We start from the raw sequence: 19,264 nt of genomic DNA on the forward strand, positions 1-19,264 counted from the left end.
CTTTAAAAATCAATCCGACTCTTCTCCTGCCACCCCCCCCCAACTATACTAGGTGTCATAAGGCATTTTTTCTTGGATTCTACATGAACTGGAGATTTAGCTTTAGCTGTAAAATTGATTTTCTTTGAATTCTCACATGCTATTAAAAATCTTTTAATTAGCTTTTCTTTACAATGTCAATATCTATTATATTCATGTGGTTTCCCTTCATGGTTAATTACACAGGAAAATTCTGTTCTTGCTTCCCAAAGAATAGGTTTGCTTGTTTTTACCAACAAATGTTATACAACGAGGCTCTTTTTCAAAATAACTGGTGCACTGTTCTCTCCCCCCTAGTGGTTATCCTTCCCCTTTGTTGCACTGGTACCATGGTCAATAGGAAGTGTCTCGTTTTAGATTTACAACTGTAGAGACAGCATCAGATATGCTACTTTTCATACACATTGTATGTGTGGGAAATAATTGAAATTTCAAGATAGACTAAATTTTTAAAATATATTTTATTGATTATGCTATTACAGTACTTCTATTTTTTCCCCCTTCATTCCCGTCCACCCTGTATACCCCCTCCCACTCACATTTCCCCCCTTTAGTTCATGTCCATGGGTCATACATATAAGTTCTTTGGCTTCTATATTTTCTATACTGTTCTTTCCCTCCCCCTGTTTGTATTCTACGTACCATCTATGCTACTTATTCTCTGTACCTTTTCCCCCCTCTCCTCCTCCCACTCCCTGTTGCTAACCCTCCATGTGATCTTCATTTCCATGGTTCTGTTCCTGTTCTAGTTGTTTGCTTAGTTTGTTTTGTTTTTGTTTTAGGTGTGGTTGTTAATAACTGTGAGTTTGCTGTCATTTTACTGTTCATATTTTCATCTTCTTTTTAAAGATAGACTAAATTTAATAAGCATTCATTGAATAATCACTGTCCTGAAAATATTATGCTGAATGCTGGAGAACCACAGAAAAAAATTTTACATTGATCTTTAACTCTGACACATTTGCCTGATTTATCAGCTAAAGATATATATGAAAACACTTGGTTCGGCACTATTTTTTGTAGTGGATTAAACATCTTTGCAAAGATTTCTCTAGTGAAATAGAGTATTTCTTGATTCTAAAACACAAAGTGGAAATTTTTAAAAATGTGTTTCTCTGTTTATATTATAATTTATCAACTAGGTTTATGTAGGTTCCCAAAGAAATATTGAATCTTAGTAAAAAGAGAATTCATTAATTTACAAAAAGAGTAGATAAGAAAGTCTATTTTCCCAATGATGTGATTAAACTTCCAGGCCAAACTGGCTATTGTTACTGTTAGTTTCTTTGTTTTACTTCAACTACATACTTTTTTCTTTAACATATTACAATTGCAGAATTCAACTTCAAAGCATGTCACATTCTACTTAATAAAAGATGAAAATTTAAGCTAATTGAGAGAGTATAATGTTAGAATAATTCCATAACATTTGGGTGTTGTGACGGGAGTGGACTTAATACGCTAATACAGGGTCCAGCAGAAGTAAGGCCTGCTGGAGTGTGGTTGGTTGGGTAATAATAGGGGCGTAATGATATATGGTTTTAATTTGAACATTTCACCTAAAATGTCATATGATGTGCTTGAGTGTGATATTGTTATGTGTGGAATTACATGCTTATGATTTGTAGTAAATGATTTGTAATAAAAAGGTGCATTATTTGTGCTGGACCCTGTACAATGAACGTATTCTATATGAGCAATAGGGAAGAAAGTTCTCCCTCAGCTAATGACTCTAGGAACAAGTATTTAAGGAGTATCTTCCTTCCATTCCTTCCCATTCTTTTCCAAAGTGTAAACTTTGCCTTCACACTGTGGTCCTTTGGGAAACTGTTGCCAGCCCATCCTGACTCTGGCTAACCAACATCTTCTAAGGAAGAAGAAGAGAAACACTTCCTTTTAACCCAGGAAGTGAAACTAACTGTAGGAGACCCCAGTCATTTAGGACCATACTGGGATTAAGTTACTACTTTTCTGAAGCCAGCTAGTTTTTCTGAATCTTCCCTTGATCTTTATATTTTAGTGAAAATCCCTTGGCATGGCTGAAGCTCCAAGACATGAGTTGGAGAATTCTAGAACAATAGGCGTCTTAAAAATATTATAGTTAAAGAGTAGGAGGGATCCTCTCAGGAACTTATTTCCTAGCACAGCCCATAGCACAAGGAAGAAACATGGGGGCGATGAGTGTCTGTTCTTCAGGAGACCCTCATATCACTGGCCTCCCTTTAGTTGCTTCTTTATATGCCATAAATTTATGAAGTACAACAGATAAAGAGAAGAATGTAGAAAACAATTCCTTAAATGTAACAGAAAGGAAAAATGCTATATAAGAAATGTAAATTCTTACCCCTTCCCTCAAAATCCCATACAGAAGCTGAAAACTTTTTTTTCTTTTTATGTGTCTCCAAATGTATGGCATTGATGAGATTGGAAGAAAAACACTTTTCTTTAAAAGTGTGTCCCCAAAGTAAAAATTTTGAGATCATAGCATAGGAAAAAGTATTGTGTGTTATTCTCTAAAACTTGGTATTTCTGATGAACTGAATGCTTACTAATGAAAAGAACTGTCTCTTCTTTAAGGTATCATCATGTATAGCCACCCTTACCCAGGAGTGCAGGATCAAGAACAAGCCACGTAAGAACATAAATATGGCATGACTACTTCCTCCTTGGCATAGTCGAGCCTCTGTGTAAAGTACTGTAATTGGGAATCACAGATGTATCTGAATGAATGTCAATCTAGAAAAGCTGGTGTAATATAACTCACTGACTGGGATAAAAGGAAATTTCTGAAAGAGCGTACAGTGGGAGTGCCGAGTTGAACTTGATATAGATTCACAGAATCTGCTGCTTTTGTAAGTCAAGTGCCTAAGTGCTTCATCATCTCAATTTCTCTGCACAGCATTTAAGCAGTCTTTCTGTGCTCAAGAAGTATATATCCCTTGATACATCCCGTAACCCTTGGAGGCTGAGATTTTTCTGTCAAATATCCCCAGTCAATTCAGATGCGCTAGAGTTACATTTATTCCAGGGTCACAGCCGAGTCATGTAGGAGATATTATCTGGCTGCCTTGCAGGAAGACTTATTTGTGCCACAGCCAACCTTAGACCATTTTGTTGATGGTTTAGTCATAAATCTCCTTGAAAAAAAAAGAGTTCCGAAAACTTATGTGTGATTTCTTCTCCCTATTGCTCTCTATAGAATGAGCAGCCTAATCGATATTTTAGTGGCACTCTCCATCCTGATGGGCTACTCTGTCACCACGGCCAGCTTTGTCACCTATGTTGTAAGGGAGCATCAGACCAAGGCCAAGCAGCTGCAGCATATTTCAGGCATCGGTGTGACATGCTACTGGGTCACAAACTTCATTTTTGACATGGTGAGTAGCTTGTGTATTTGCAGGAAGACGGGATTGATTTGAGTAGAAGACATCAGTTTTCTATTTGAGATTTATTTAAGCTAGTGTGTTCGGATTGTTACCATACTATAAGTAAATTAAGAAAAAATGCTTTGCATTAGGCTTATTCATCCTGTGGCTGGATAATGTGCTAGAGCTATCTTTATTTCAGGGTCACAGAAAAATCCACCTGCCCTCATCTCGGTGGTCGGAGGACCATCTGGATTAGATCCCCCAGGGCACTTGTTGAATGTAGAATTCTGGGGCCCACTCCAAACCTATTAGATCCCTGCCTGGGAAATAGACCTGGGAAATACACACTTTTAATACAATTCTTCAGGTTATTCTATGCTTGCTGAAGTTTGAAAAACACTACTGTGGAAAAACAGAAGTTTCACAGAACACCAAATAATCAAGGTTGTAAAAATTTTATCAATTAATTGTGAAAATTGTTGAAGTAACAGCCCTTACTAAATGACACATCAAAAAAGATTAGTAAGAAAAATAACAAGTAAGCAGAAAAAAAAAACCCAAAAAACAAAGACACTGAAATAGAGAACAAGGGGATAGTGACCAGAGGGGAGAAGGAAGGGAAGTTAAGGGGAAAAAGGGGGAGGGATTTGGAGGAACAAATAGGAAGGACACAGGGATGAGAACTAAGGGGGGAGGAAATGGGAGGGAGGTGGGGAGCAAGGGGCAGGGGAGGCTGGGATGGGAAAAATAGACAAAAAACTGTACTTGAAAAATAACTAAATAAAATTTAAAAAAAAAAAGAAAAATAAAAGATGAATTTTATTGATAGCTCTCTCATTTGCATAAAATGGTCCCACAGTTCAGGGCTTCTTTTGTTTTTGTTTTTGTTTTTTATTAACTCTAAATAGGCCAAAAGCCCTGGATGGGTATGATTTATTTGCTTGGCGATTTTGGTGAAATTATCTGGGTTGCTGTAATAATCGTTGGCTTGAAGGATTGGAGAACAATTAAATGCCTATCTATTCTGTGAATGTGTCCAGTGAGGCCTGAAATACATTTGTTGTAGAAGTCAAATCTAAAAGAATAGTAATTACTCCTCTGGACTTAATAGGAGGTTTAATGTTAAGAAAGCCTCAAAGAGTATACACTTCTGTGAAGAGCTAGTATTTAGATTCTGTTGTCATATATCTGGTGCTCACTCCTGCTTAGGAGATTCCTCCCCCCAACACCAAAATTAAATTATCAACTCTTTTGTCATGAGCATCCTGCTGTAAACTCTAAACACTGAGTTCTCTGTTCAGATGCCTGTGATTCCAAGAATGCGTGGGCCCTGCTGCTCTGCGATTTGGCAGACTGGCTCACACTGATAACCAAGCCTTAGAAATCAACCATCTGAGAGAGTTCCAGCGTTCAAAATGAAATAAATTCTTTGAGGACTGAATCTAATGCCAGGATGCCTGGCTGTCTTTTCTTTGTCACTGAACCTCTGGCACCAAATCCTTCAAAGTCTCCAAGCCTGGAGGCAGGAACACTAGGGACTCCGTGTATATCTGTACAGATGAAGGCTGGCTTGACCTCATACTGCAGGAGACAACTTCTAGAGTGAAATCAGTGTACAATAAGCTGAATGTTACAAGCAACAGGAACATAAGTAAAAATTCATTCCTTCAAATATTTCCAGGTCAACTCGTTATAGTTTTAAACTAGATGGCCTATTGATTTTTCTGTAAACAGCCTCGCCATATATTGAACATTGCTTTACATATTCCCCCAGGTCTTTTACTTGGTGCCTGTGGCATTTTCCATCGGTGTCATTGCCATTTTCAAGTTACCTGCTTTCTACAGTGGAAACAACCTAGGCGCTGTATCTCTCCTACTCTTGCTGTTCGGGTAAGCTGCAGTGCAAGAAGAATAAACAGAATAAAACTCTCCTAGGCACAAGCAGAACCCAAATCTCACTAGCTAATTCACAATTGCCTTGGATTTTCATTAGCCATGAGTGATGACTAACAATACATCACTCTTGCTGCTTTATAGTTTGTAAAGTACAATTCTTCTGAAAGTCAATGTTGTCATTAAGAGTAACACTGCCATTCACTGATGAATGCTTACTAGGTACCAAGTGTCATGCTTAACTATTTACATATGTAATTTAATTTTCATAAAAAATGGAGACTTTAGAATGAGCAGAAAAATGTATATATGTTTGTACCTTTATGTATTGACAAATTTTGAATATATATAGCATTATATTCAAATATATATAGCAAATAAATATATATAAAAGAGGTTTATTTTATTTATATTTTGTAGGTGTCTAAACCACACCGATAATATTGTTTCTGTATTAGGTTAATACAGGTAATACAGATTGATGCAATCAATGCTTAAAGTAGCACTTCATTCTCACCTGAATGCATGATTCTATCCATTCAGTTAGCAATTGCAGCGATGAAGGACCTCTCTGTCTCTAGTTCTACTTCATTACCCCAGAGATTGCTCAAGTATTTGCTCACAACCAGACAGGCAGCTTCTAAGCATACCTTGTGTGCTTAGCTTGCTTGCAATAATACCATTATTTCCCTCAACTTTAAATTATAGGATTTATATTGATTAAATCCATATTTCTGAGAAGAAAAATAAATTCTTGCCTGGTGGGGGTAATACCATCTCTAGGAGGAATTGTTTTGAAATTATAATGATGTAGGTCTGCTCAAGTTTCCTTCAAAGAGAGGATTCTTTTCTGTCATTTTTAAAACATCCTTTGGATTTTTGTTGTTGTTAAAGGGAGTAGGAAAAAAAGAGGAATCTAGCAACACCATTCTTAATGTTTATTCTCACGTTGGAACTCCATCTAAGTATGCGTGTATGTATATGTGTATGTTTGATGTATGCATGTATTAATAAAGGAGAACAATGAGTGCATAATTTGAACTCTTAGTATTATTGACATACAGGTATGCCACATTTTCCTGGATGTACTTGCTGGCTGGGCTCTTCCGCGAGACAGGAATGGCTTTTATCACTTACGTCTGCATCAACCTTTTCTTTGGCATCAATTCCATTGTTTCCTTGTCGGTGGTATACTTTCTGTCCAAGGAAAAGCTGAATGACCCGGTAAGGTCCTTTATTAGTCTGCTGGACTTCAGTGGATGTCTCAAATTCTTCAACCTGGAAAGATTTTCTGTATCTTGCATACTCTAAATGGAAAAGAGGAATTTCATTAGATTCTATTAAGTTTAATAGAGGAAAACTACAGCCTTTAAAATGTTTTTTTAGGCTCCATCTAGGTTAATAACTATGATTGCATGCACCCAGTGGCAAGACTATTGACGTAGGATAGGGCTTGAGTGGGGGGATAAAGGTGCAATCAGGTATATTGTACAGCGTGACAGAAATCGTGCAATCAGTCGGGCAGCTAAACTCTTTCCTCATTAACAAATTGTTATGGTGCAGTAGTGACAAGGACAATGGGTTAGTTATATGACTCTGGATTAAGATTCATTTCAACATTCACGGAAAAAATATCCTAATTCATTCCCTTTCAATCATGTGTTGAAGACTACTTTATTGTAAGCATCACTTTCTATTCAGAGCTGACAATTATGATTAGTGAGACAGGAAGCACTAACAGTGCCAGGCAATTGAATGGAAAAATAGAGAGGAAATGAAGTGAACCAAGGAAAAAACAAGCACACTCCAGGAGGAAGGAAAAATTCACAGGGAGTGCGTGCTTGGCCCCAAGTGTGAATAATGTGAAAATGAGCCATTTGCTTCACATTAAGACGGGTTGCTCTCTCCTTCCATCGCATTTCACCATTTTAGTCCCTCTTCAAATAGAAATAACCTTAGGTTCTGAAGCTGCACTTTTCTAAATTCCTCTACTCAGACACCCACTGATACCCTGTCAAACTCCACCACGCTGGCTCTTCCTACACTCCTACGATCTAAAACAGGTCGAAAAGTGATCCTGTCTGCAGGGTTTGGCCTGATACCTTAAACCATCCCAGGAGAAACATAATGCTTTCTGCTTGTAGTTTAGTAATGAATCCCCATCATTTATTTGGTTACAATAAATATTTATAAGCAAATTCAGCATATATGTGAAGTCATTGCCAGTCTAGATAAACTTTTCGGGTTCCAATATTTGTCTACATCTAGTTTTAAATTTGTGTCAGTTGGTTGGAAGTCTAACACTGAGCTTCATTTTTTCTCTTATTTCAGACTTTAGAGCTTATTTCAGAAACCCTCAAGCGGATTTTCCTGATTTTCCCGCAGTTCTGTTTTGGCTACGGATTGATTGAACTTTCTCAACAACAGTCGGTTCTTGACTTCTTAAAAGCATATGGTGTGGAATATCCAAGTGAAACCTTTGAGATGGATAAGCTAGGTGCAATGTTTGTGGCTTTGGTTTCCCAGGGCACGATGTTTTTTTTCTTACGACTTTTAATCAATGAATGGCTAATAAAGCAATTCAGGTAAATACATAGTATTTGATATTCATGACAGAACTCAATTCAAAATATTCAGTGGGTGGTCAATCTATCTAAACTTTTCCATTAGTGTAGAAATGTTTTGCTCAAAAAAACTTTTTCAAAAACTGTAGTAGAATTTACCATTTGTTTCATTCAAAAAATAGTTATCAGATCTTACTATGTATCTGCAACTATTGCTATAGACTGGAGAGCAACCTTAAGCACAATTGTGAGTCTTAAAGAGAGATTAAGACTGAGTGGTGGAGAGAAACATGTACATAAACAAAAGATGCAGTCTCTTTATGTTGCTTGAGTTTGGAAGAACAGAAAATAAAAATAGGGAAAGAAGATTGAATATGTAGCATATTAGGAATAGATTTGGAAAAAGAACATTGAAATATTGTGGACAGAATCACAAATACACTTATTAACCCGGCAATTCCATTCCCAGGAATTTTGTTACTGCAGGTATGCTCCTAAATATTTGGAATTATGTATGTATAAAATTATTTATCACAGCAAGCATTTCCTAATAGCAGAAGAATGAAAACAATCCAAATGTTCTTTATTCATGAACTGGTTAAATAAATTATATACATACATTCATAAATTAAATAGCATGCAACTATTAGAATGATGCAGTTATTTATATAATATTTGGGATTACTTGTAATATTTATTAAGTGAAAAGTACAGGGTTTAGAGCTATGTGTAAAGTATATTACCATTTAAGGTTGAAAAGAAATATGTTATTTATGCAAACATATGCATGCACTATCTGATTATTCGTACCTATGCTGAAGATAATTGTATATGGTTGAAGGAGTTTTAATTTTCACTATATATTCTTCAGTACCATTTTAATTTTAATTTAGATACATGACGTACACATATCACCTATCTGGAAATGAAACTTAAGTTACTAATAATGAAAGGAATGACAAGGGCAAAGAAAGAAAGAAAGAAAGAAAGAAAGAGAGAGAGAGAGAGAGAGAGAGAGAGAGAGAGAGAGAAAGAAAGAAAGAAAGAAAGAAAGAAAGAAAGAAAGAAAGAAAGAAAGAAAGAAAGAAAGAAAGAAAGAAAGAAATGTTGGAACATATCTGAGAAATGAGTAACGCAGTTCGTTTAGAAGAGAATAAATGTGGTGAAATAAGAGCTGGAGTGTGTGGTTGGGAGATTATGGAGTTTACTGAATGCTTGGTCGAAGAGATGTGGTTTGGACTTTGTCCAACAAACAGCCCATTAAAAGGTTTCTGAATAGAGAGCAACTTAATCAAATGGTGCCCTGCAGGTGTGATTTTGTAGAGATAGTGCAGATTGGAGACACTGGAGTAATTTGAGGTCCCTGGAAAAATCTAGGTGAGAAAGAGTAAAAGCTTATCATAGTGATAGAAATAGACAGAAAGTGATCGATGGCGATGGCTGGGTATTGGAAGGCATTTCTGGTGCTAGCAGACTGACTTCATGAGTGGACTTTGGAATGGAGAAGATTCAAAGAAAGCACCATAGTTGGAGTCTGTGAGGATATCATTAAAATACACAGGAACATTGGGAAGAAGACCTAAATTGATTTGTTGGGTTTTTAAACTTCGTTTTCTTTGGTTTGCTTTGGTATTTGTTAAGCAAGATACTGACATGGGTTTTAAATCTAGTGCATTTTCAGGGCTGATAACCTTAATATACTGCACAGATCTTAAGTAAGACATTCAGAGTCAAAGGAATATAGAATAACACTCATATTATTGATGATAAAAGAAGAAATAGAGAGGATTTTTTAAAAGGTGATCACTGGTTGTGGAATTGTAAGTGTTGAGTCATATTAATGATTCTGGTGTGTGTTAAGAAGTAAATTTCCAACCCAGACTGACTTCCTTGTTACTAAAATTAGGTATCTGAATTGTGACAATGAATCTGTAGGCATTTGAGGCTTGGAGAGCAAAAGCCATTTTTAAATATCAGAATGAATAGGGTGAGAAGCACTTTATATTATTTTTTTGCACTTATACTAATTTTTAAGTTATTTGAGAATCATAATATATAGCAAATTTAAAACAAAACTAGTATGAGATAGCACACTTTTAGTGAAGTGAGAACCCATTCGAACATATCAAAATGAAATGGTGCCATTTCAAAATAAATGATGCAGATCATTGGGTTCATTTTTCAGACTCTTCTTCCGAAAATTTAGTTCTTCACCTGTGATCGAGACAATAGATGAAGATGAGGATGTGCAGGCTGAGAGGTTAAGAGTTGAGAACGGTATAGATGACTCAGACCTAGTCCAGCTCCACCGTCTCACGAAGACCTACCAACTCATCCACAAGAAGATCATCGCTGTGAACAACATCAGCATCGGCATCCCCGCGGGGGAGGTGAGGAGCCATGTTTTGCATCTGACTGCCCTCCATATTGGCATGATTGTGACAAGTACAAACCTTTATCTTTCCTGAATGTTTTTCCTGGAAATGTAAAAGTCAGCTTTTGAATCTTCTGTTGGATTCCCAATATAAGATGTACACGGGTCCATGTGTTGTTACTCACCCTATAAGTCTTCCCTCTTGGTACAGAGGATTTATCATACACCAAGTCCTGAGCACTTTCCCAAGTTATCATCCTCCTGGGGTAGGCTGGCGGGCAAGAAGCCTGGGTAGGGTGCTATCTTCAACTCTAGTTTCCAGACCTCTTCAAAAGAGAGCATAAAAAAATCAGCTGTCGGAAGTGAGCTACTAGGACTGCATCATGTTTATTCATAAAAGGAATATTAAGGCAGCTTGGAAAGGAGAAAGAGAATGTGGGCATTTCCCTTAGTTGCAAAGTAAATGTATCAAAGCTATTCACCAGCGTATAGAAATTATTGCTTCAATAGCCTTTTTAGTGAAGTTGTGATTAAAGTTTGTGTGAATAATGTGAGTTCCACAGTACAATTACTCTCAGGTTAGCATATCCTACCTGGGTATTTTATCATGTCAAGCAAATGTATAAAGGGAAAAGATACATAAATACCTGTGTGTTTTAAAATTGCTTCAATTACATTTGACATACAATATATTAGTTTCATGTGTACAACTCAGTGATTAGACATTTATATACCTTACGAAGTTACCACCCTGATCAGTCTAGTACCCACCTGGCATCATACATCACTGTTACAAGATTACTAACTATATTCCCTTTGCTATACTTTACATCCCCATGACCATTCTGTAACTAACAACTTAGCACCCCTTTCTTTTAAACTAGAGAGTTTTATCAAATGCCAACTGAGCAGTACAATTTCCAGTGATTTATTTTTCTCAGTAGTTTATCTGACCCAAGGAAAAGCAGGAAAGAGATACAACGATAATATGTCTTTGGTACGAATTGAGGGTTACATCTTTTCTTTTCCCTCCCACTGAGCAGTGCTTCGGCCTTCTCGGGGTGAATGGAGCAGGAAAGACCACGATCTTCAAGATGCTGACTGGAGACATAATTCCTTCAAGCGGAAACATTCTGATTAGAAATAAGTCTGGGTATGAAAAACAAATTCTTTAATGTACCCAGACCAATGTAATTGAATGAAAAAATGATTTAAAATTATTTATGTTCTTATAGGGTTATATTATTAAAACTCCAGGGTAAAAAATGGCTATTCAAGCAAGTAGAGATTTTTAAAACTTCAAGTGTGGCTGTGATGGTGGGATATTTTACCTCCTTTTATCACCAATCACCATGACCGAAATAGAGCTGCTTTCCCATCATTAAGGAACAGAGAGGGAAATAACCTTTGGAAACTCATCTGTGTTTTTCATTCTCCTGATTTAGATCTCTGGCTCACGTTGACTCTCACAGCTCCCTAGTTGGCTACTGTCCTCAGGAAGATGCCTTAGATGACCTATTAACTGTGGAAGAACATTTGTATTTTTATGCCAGGATACACGGAATTCCAGAGAAAGATATTAAAGAGGTGAGTATATGTGTAGCAAACTAGGTTATTTGAATACCGTATTGTTTCTGCTTCCCACCTGCCCACTCTCAAGATCAAGTCGACATCTGCAAAGCTATGACGTTTACTCCTGACAGTGATGGTGGACATAGTATTAGCTTGATAGCATGTATCGTACACACACCTATGAGCTCAGCTGTAGAAGCTGCTCAGGGGTGTGTGTGCTCAGTTACTTTTTAAGAACTATCCAATAAAGGATTGCACTCACCTTGGCTGTGGGTCAAGCATTGATTGGCGATGCCTGTACATCCTTTTGAGTCCAGATAAATGTTGAAACGTGGAATGAACTACAAAATGCCCAAGTAAGACAGAATGACTTCCAATTTGGTTTTTTAAGTGCATCTCTGTAGTTCCCTACAATTGCTTGCTTTTGTAGTGGAATGGTTAACACTTAGGGTAATTTCCTCTACTTTTGCCACCCCAGAAACCTGTTGAAATCCGCCTAGGATTGCTTTATTTGCCAGGACTATTTAAGTACAAAAACAGCCACAAGCACTCATTACTCCTCAGTTAATGTGCTAAAATTCTGATAGGGGGTCAGTTTGAAAAAGGCTTAAAGCCTTTGTGACCACTCACCCCTCAGTGAGAAGAAAGATGAAACAGTGTGGACAGTCAATGGGAACCTGCCCTGAGAAAGGCTGATTTCTGCTTTAGCTCTTTGAAGCTTCACAAGGAAACCCTGTGGTAACATAGCAGAAAGAACCATCCCCAGTTGTAAACACACACTCCCATGCGTGCACCTTTGGGAAGGGGGGGATCCTGCTTGGAAATCAGCCTCCACAGAACTGCTTTTATCTCTTAAATGACTATCAATTTAAAATAGACCTGTGAAAATAAAAATAAAATCTGTGCTAAGTTTGAACATCTGACTTTTTTAGGTCTATCTTCGCTAGAAAACTTCCTTTCCGCCAACAGCTTCTATGTTTGTTTTGGTTCAGTGCTTTAAGGGTTCTGGCACGAGAAGGTCAGCCTAACGCTCTTTTCCACCCCACAGACTGTCCATAAACTCCTGTGGAGACTTCACCTGATGCCCTACAAGGACAGACCCACCTCTATGTGCAGCTACGGCACCAAAAGAAAGCTGTCCACGGCACTGGCCTTGATCGGGAAGCCTTCCATCCTGCTGCTGGTAAGAGTCCCGGCACCACAGGCCGCTGCGGGGGTTAGAGCCATCTGGCAGCTGTGGGTGTACCATTTCATTCTCACTGTTGGGCTAAGCATTGCTAAAGAGCTCACTACGTGCTGGTGACTTTGCAAAGCATTTTCCCTCTGTTATCTCATTAAAGGAATTTACGTCAGCAAATAATGTGTTGCCACAACAACAGGCCCTCAAAAATGATTTTGTCTGAGGCCAAGCTGCAGTTGGTTTCAGAGGAAGCACTTGGCTGGGAGTGGGAAGTCGAGGAAACAAATGCAGGGTATGCAAATGAGTCAGCGAGGGAATGTGGTAGAATTTGATTCCCAGTTACTCCCAAGGGCAATCCTATTGGTAACGAATCAGGTGAGCTAGCATGTTTTTAAACTTCTAGAAAGGAGCAAACACACCTTTTAAAACGATGTGTTGTACTAAAATTTTATTCCCTTGTTACTTAAAACTATGAGCTTCTGAACTTGGGATGTGACCAATTATCTGCCATTTTAGCTGAATTTTTTTAAAGGCGAGAGTTAGAAAATTAAACTGATCACCTGGAAATGTAAGTTAAACACAGGGCTAAGGTAGCCTTCCCCCCCACCCCCAGATCAACTATTGTAAAAGTGTGGATTTCCGAGAAATAAGCTTGCCCTTATTTTGGCAGATCCCCTTCATTTAAGGACATCTAACTCCAAAAGATCCTTAACTATATGCAATAAAAATCCACTATAAATCACACATTATTCCAGAGAGTAAGCCATGCTAAGGATCAATTCATGTAAACAGCCCAGATAGGGCGATGCACGGCCCATCTTCCTGTAATACCAGCCTGTAATGTGTTATATCCCTGCCAATCGAAGCTCATAATGGAATTTTATTGTGTAAGTGTCCCTAAATTGAACAAAATTCTTAGGCACTCCTGTGAGATAACAGATGTAAAGTACTTCAAAAAGTTAAAAGCGCTATGCAAATGTTATATGTTAATGAGCCTCTCAGAAAGACAGGCTGTTTCAGTAAAGATATCATTATTTTGTTTTATATGTGTTTACTGCATATGCTATCATCGTCAAAAATAGAATCTATAACAGTATATATACCCTTTCCTGTTTCCTGGTATTACTACTCCTTTCTTTCTTTAAATTTAATTTTAATACCCTTACTATAAAAACAAGCCTCTGGTGATCCTATATAATACTTTCCATTATAGATACATATTTTTAATTTTTACCTAATCTTGACCCCCAATTTGCTTGTTTAATCATCTATTAGGACCTATTGTTGCTTGTTTAGATTATCCATTGCTACATTTTTAATTTTACATCTGAACAATTTCGAGACATCATTTACTTCTGAAATATAATTTGTATCTTTCTACTTGGTAGTTTTTGTAAATCTCATGCTTATTTCCCCACAGAGTATGAAATTTCAATTAATGACCCGTCAAATATAAAAGTACCCGTCAAATATATTAACTGAATAATCCAATTGTGTTCTTTCCACTCTACGTGGCGTATTATCACCCACAGCCACACATCTGCTATCTTGTTGCTGTAGCTTCAAATGCATATGTGACAATGTAGCATTAACTTAAAAACTCTGCTTTGTCAGTAATTGAAGCAGAATTTTTTTCCAGAGAAATATGAGACAAGTGTAAAGTAACAAGATGTCGTCGGCTTCAATGAGACACTTTTTAAAACAGATTGACAATTTTAAATGATTGATTTTGAGCATTTTGACAGCAGCAGAAAGGAGTCTATTAAGTATAAAACAAGTTAGTCACAGGACTTTGCAAAATGATTTCTGTTCTCGGGAAGGGAGATGTAGTGATTTATGTTAAGCAGCTTGTCAGAAATTAATTAATTTGATAAATTTTTCTTGTAACTTTCTATTAAGGATGAGCCGAGCTCTGGGATGGATCCTAAGTCAAAACGGCACCTCTGGAAGATCATTTCGGAAGAAGTGCAGAATAAATGTTCTGTCATCCTCACGTCTCACAGGTAAACTGCGGGTGGAAACCTTAAGGTCAGTCAGCACCATTCTAAGATGATAAATGGGAAAAGGTAATTCCCATCTAATATATTTGATGATGAATGTCTAGAATCAGATGAAAGTATTTTATGCTCAGAGTCTTAGGAACAAGTCAGGCAGGTTACATTGTGAGAATCCAGCTCCTGAGGTGAGGCAGGGCCTAAGCAATCTTTTTATAAACAAATTTCTTATGATTTAGGACGCTCGCAACTCAGCTGTGACTCCCCATTGTCTACCCCATCACGTTCAGCATCTTTCAGCTTGGTGTACAGGGACTTTTATTACCTAAATGTCTGCCCTTTCTCCCCTGTGACATCCTCTTCTATCGGCCAGTCTGAATGCCGTGGGATTCCCTGCACACCCCATGCCCTTCTTGTCACCGTGCCCTGGAAATGACCTTTTCACAAAGTCTCTCCAGGTTCCGATCTTACCAGTCCTTTACGGTCCAGCTCACAGACCTCCGTCCATGAAGGAGACCCTTCCAGTCAGTTGAGTAGAAAAGCTACTGGAGTATTTTATCCATGCTTTTCTCATAAAGTTGACCTTGTACAAAGTTCATCCTTTTTTGGTCATTATCAATCACAGAAAAAGTATTAGATTTGTTTATAATGAAGAGACTTGTTTCTATCCTGACCTTGCCCTAGCATACTATATCACGATATGTTCTGCAGCCAATCATTTATTTAATTCCCATGAACTTTTGAATGAAAGGGACAGGGTGATACTGAAGATTCCTCCAGTCATCACAGTGTATGAAATTAGAAATTATATAGTCACATGCAGGTTAGCTAGTTTTAAATACAAAATTGTAAAAATCAGCCAAGAATGGATTACGAAGCATAATGAAAAGAACTCAGTATTATTTGGGGAACATTTCTTAGGAAATGTAGGTCTTGAGTCAAAGCTTGAAGGAACTTGAAAGAATAATGTGCTTCATGGAGAAGGCATTCCAATCGAGAGAGATGGCCTCAGGCCTCTGGAGGAGTCCTAATAAGCCCTATGTGAAGACAGTTTATATTAAAAATGGTTTTAGTTCAAGGGAAAAGCTATAGTCAGGAATTATAAGAGTATGTGTTAAGTGCCACAGTGAAATAGTTAAGCCCATGTTTATGAACTGAAACCCAATTTTCTGTGCTCAGAATTCTGATACGATTGTCCTGTCTTTCAGCATGGAAGAATGTGAAGCTCTCTGTACCAGGCTGGCCATTATGGTGAATGGGAGGTTCCAGTGTATTGGATCTTTGCAGCACATCAAGAGCAGGTGAAGAACAGAAGCGCTGTGTAACGTACAGTGTAGGGTAACCCACCCAGTGGCACTCAGCTCATGTTCAAGGATCACCTCCGCAGCTGACCTTGCAATGAGTAGTAAAACTGGCACGGAGAAGCTCATTACTGAATCACCTTAAAGTGAAATTATCTTATGGAGAGTCGGATGTCTTTTTAGTCAATAACCCCCAAACCTACAAGGACTGAAAGCTGTAAAATGTTAGTCCACAACCAAAATACCACCAAGAAGCACTTTCATGAGTTTACTCACTAACATATTAGACCTTGACAGGTACATGAAGGCATAAATGTTTTAATCTAGCATGTTTATTGGCCATTTACATGGGTTTTCAGTAAGGTATTTAACGTTTTTGTCATTCAAAACCTTTTAATCAAGATACATTGGGGAAATGTGCATATGTATCTTATTAACAAATTAAAATTAAATTAATAATTTATATTTGCCAGACTGCATATGAATTTATCTCCAAACTTCATGATGTTATGCCTTTATCTGTACAATTGTTTATCTTATATAATATTATTGACCAAGGTGAGAAAAAAGAATGGAAAAAGCCTTGTAGTGGTGTTCACAAAAAGTCTGTTGTGACTTGTTTACAGACTCTACCCTTGGCGCTAACAGTTCGCTAGTATATCTATTTTTTTATCTATGTTTAAAACCCCATGATGTCAATCTTTACCACTGACACCGAATCTCCAATAACTTGCCTGTAGATATCTTGTTTGCTTTAAATTATAAAGTGTTTAATCCCAGAAATTGACATCAACTGTCAGCTCATAGCTGTCAAAGAAAGCCAAGAGTTTATATTTCCTTTCTAATGCAGCCTTTGTCCCAAGAGCCTGACTTTACAGAATGGTAGACATACATTTTTAAAAATCATGGCAGTGCACTCTTTCCAGTTTGCAGCATGCCCTGAACTTTTATGACAAAATAACAGTCTTTCTATAAGAAAAAGGACTATAATGGTTAGCTTGGGTCCTGTTTCATTATCTAGAATCCCAGGGGAGTGATTCCAGCAAAATGTAACTTACACAGTGTTTTTGCACTTTTTCTTCCTAGGTTTGGACGAGGATTTACGGTCAAGGTTCACGTGAAGAATACCAAAGTTAGCATGGAGGCGCTCACAAGGTTCATGCAACTGCACTTTCCAAAAACATACTTAAAAGTAAGAAATTAGCCTGCCTGTTCATGTTGACTGGTTTTGTCTCCTAGCGGATGTTAACCATTTGCAATGTGACCGTAGCTTTATTATTAATCTTAATATATTTGTTAGTTAAAGATGCATAAGATACTCTGAAGCACACAGTATAAAAAAGTAGGAACTTCAAATTATTCTGTTCTTTAAATAGAATCTTTAAATATCTTCAAGTATAATTGTAAAAGTTATATTTTATAACTCTTAAAGGTAATGTTGTTTTTTACATACCTTTATTTATTTCTTCCACAAAAAGGCTTTATGACCATACTGTATTAGTATTTGAGTTATATGAACAAGTATATTTCTTCTGAGAAAAAAATTACAGAATTCCAGAATGTGACAGCCAGAAGAAATTGTCTCCTTTTCTCCCCTCATCTGAAAGATAAGCCCATGAAGGTTTGAGCAGAACTGTTTGAAAATCAAGTTCTCAAAAGCCACACCAATTGAGACATTGTTTAATTAATTTCATCTTACCTATACATTTCCCTAAAATGGACACATACAAATATATGGCTCTATATCTCACATAGTACAAACTTAAAATAAGTGTACTTGACAAAAATGGTATCATTATGTAGTGTCTTTGATGTGCAGGTAATTTGTACAAGGTGGTTGTGGCCAATGACTGTTTTAAAAGGAAATTGTCTGTGGAATGTGAAAAGAAACTAGAAGTCTCCAGCTGAGTCAGGCTCTCCCTGTATGATGTCCAGCAAGCCACTTAAAGTCTCTGAGCCTTGCTTTCTCATTTATAAAATAGCAGTAGTGACATCTGCGTCACAAGCCTGGTGTGAGAAATAAGTGATAAAAGATCCACAAAGATACTTCTTTAAGGCACCATAGTGATGTGAAGTGATTAGAGACAGTAAAAGAGAGTGTGTGTTTAAAAACCAATTATTTTATCTCTGCCGAATACTTTTGCCTCAACCTCCCAAGCTTTGTCTAACTTCTTCAGGAAAAATAGCTTTTATGATGCTTATCAAAGCCCATTTCCTATCATCTAAATTAAAATAAAATTAAAAAATTAAAGGACACTTTCGTTGCACAAATTGCCTTGGTCATGGTGCTTTTTCTTTCAGTGACTTTCTGGATCGAAGTCCTGCTCATTCACAGAGCAATACGATCACACTGGCCCTTGTCTGTTCCTCATGGGACCAGACCGCACAGGACAAATGCAGTAGTGATAAAGTCTCAGTTCTCCTAAGCGGACCATTCCTTACACATGTGTGGTGGTTTCTAGATATCTAGACAAGAAATAGTAAGAAAGACTATTGGGGAGTAAAAATAAGTAAGAGCCTGACTACGGTGACAGGTGTGGCATGGAAATGAGTCAAGGAGATGGGCTACCTGGTGAGCAAAGGTGTGAGAGCAACAGAAGTCAACAGAAGTCTTGAATACCAGGCTGAAATACACAGTCTTGATTTAGCCCGTGTAGCTTCAAGGGGTAGATTATGGAGCAAGAAAACATCCTGACTGAGCTAGTGTTTTGGGAAGATTACCCTGGCTGATTTGGGACAACACCATATTTTACTGAGTATAATGTACTCCTGTGTATAAAAGACACCCATGTTTTTGGCCCAAACTTTCAGGGGAAAAAAATCTTTCATTTTAGTTTTTTAATTCAACTTTTATTTAATTTTAGAAACAAAACCGATGATCATATTCCAGGATATTATTTTGCAGACAGATATTGTTATTCCTTTCTAGAGTTACACTTCTAAAGCATGAGCATAAATAAAAGAATTAAAGGCATTTAT

The 19,264-nt window shown here is 37.3% G+C and overlaps 1 protein-coding gene across 1 annotated transcript in view; it reads left to right on the top strand.

The window, feature by feature from the left end:
• The window catches only part of ABCA12 (ATP binding cassette subfamily A member 12), a 172,669-nt gene that overhangs the window by 150,006 nt on the left and 3,399 nt on the right, over nt 1–19,264 (top strand). The window contains exons 40-51 of the mRNA XM_053656453.1: nt 2,617–2,671; nt 3,239–3,416; nt 5,182–5,297; nt 6,365–6,524; nt 7,632–7,885; nt 10,050–10,254; nt 11,282–11,391; nt 11,684–11,825; nt 12,859–12,993; nt 14,890–14,993; nt 16,193–16,285; nt 17,372–17,477. Coding sequence (XP_053512428.1) covers nt 2,617–2,671; nt 3,239–3,416; nt 5,182–5,297; nt 6,365–6,524; nt 7,632–7,885; nt 10,050–10,254; nt 11,282–11,391; nt 11,684–11,825; nt 12,859–12,993; nt 14,890–14,993; nt 16,193–16,285; nt 17,372–17,477 — 1,658 coding nt within the window. The remainder of the gene's footprint in view (nt 1–2,616; nt 2,672–3,238; nt 3,417–5,181; nt 5,298–6,364; nt 6,525–7,631; nt 7,886–10,049; nt 10,255–11,281; nt 11,392–11,683; nt 11,826–12,858; nt 12,994–14,889; nt 14,994–16,192; nt 16,286–17,371; nt 17,478–19,264) is intronic.

Source organism: Artibeus jamaicensis, unplaced genomic scaffold (genome assembly GCF_021234435.1).
Source record: "Artibeus jamaicensis isolate MK-2021 breed Jamaican fruit bat unplaced genomic scaffold, CSHL_Jam_final contig_1015, whole genome shotgun sequence".
Taxonomy (NCBI): Eukaryota; Metazoa; Chordata; class Mammalia; order Chiroptera; family Phyllostomidae; genus Artibeus; species Artibeus jamaicensis.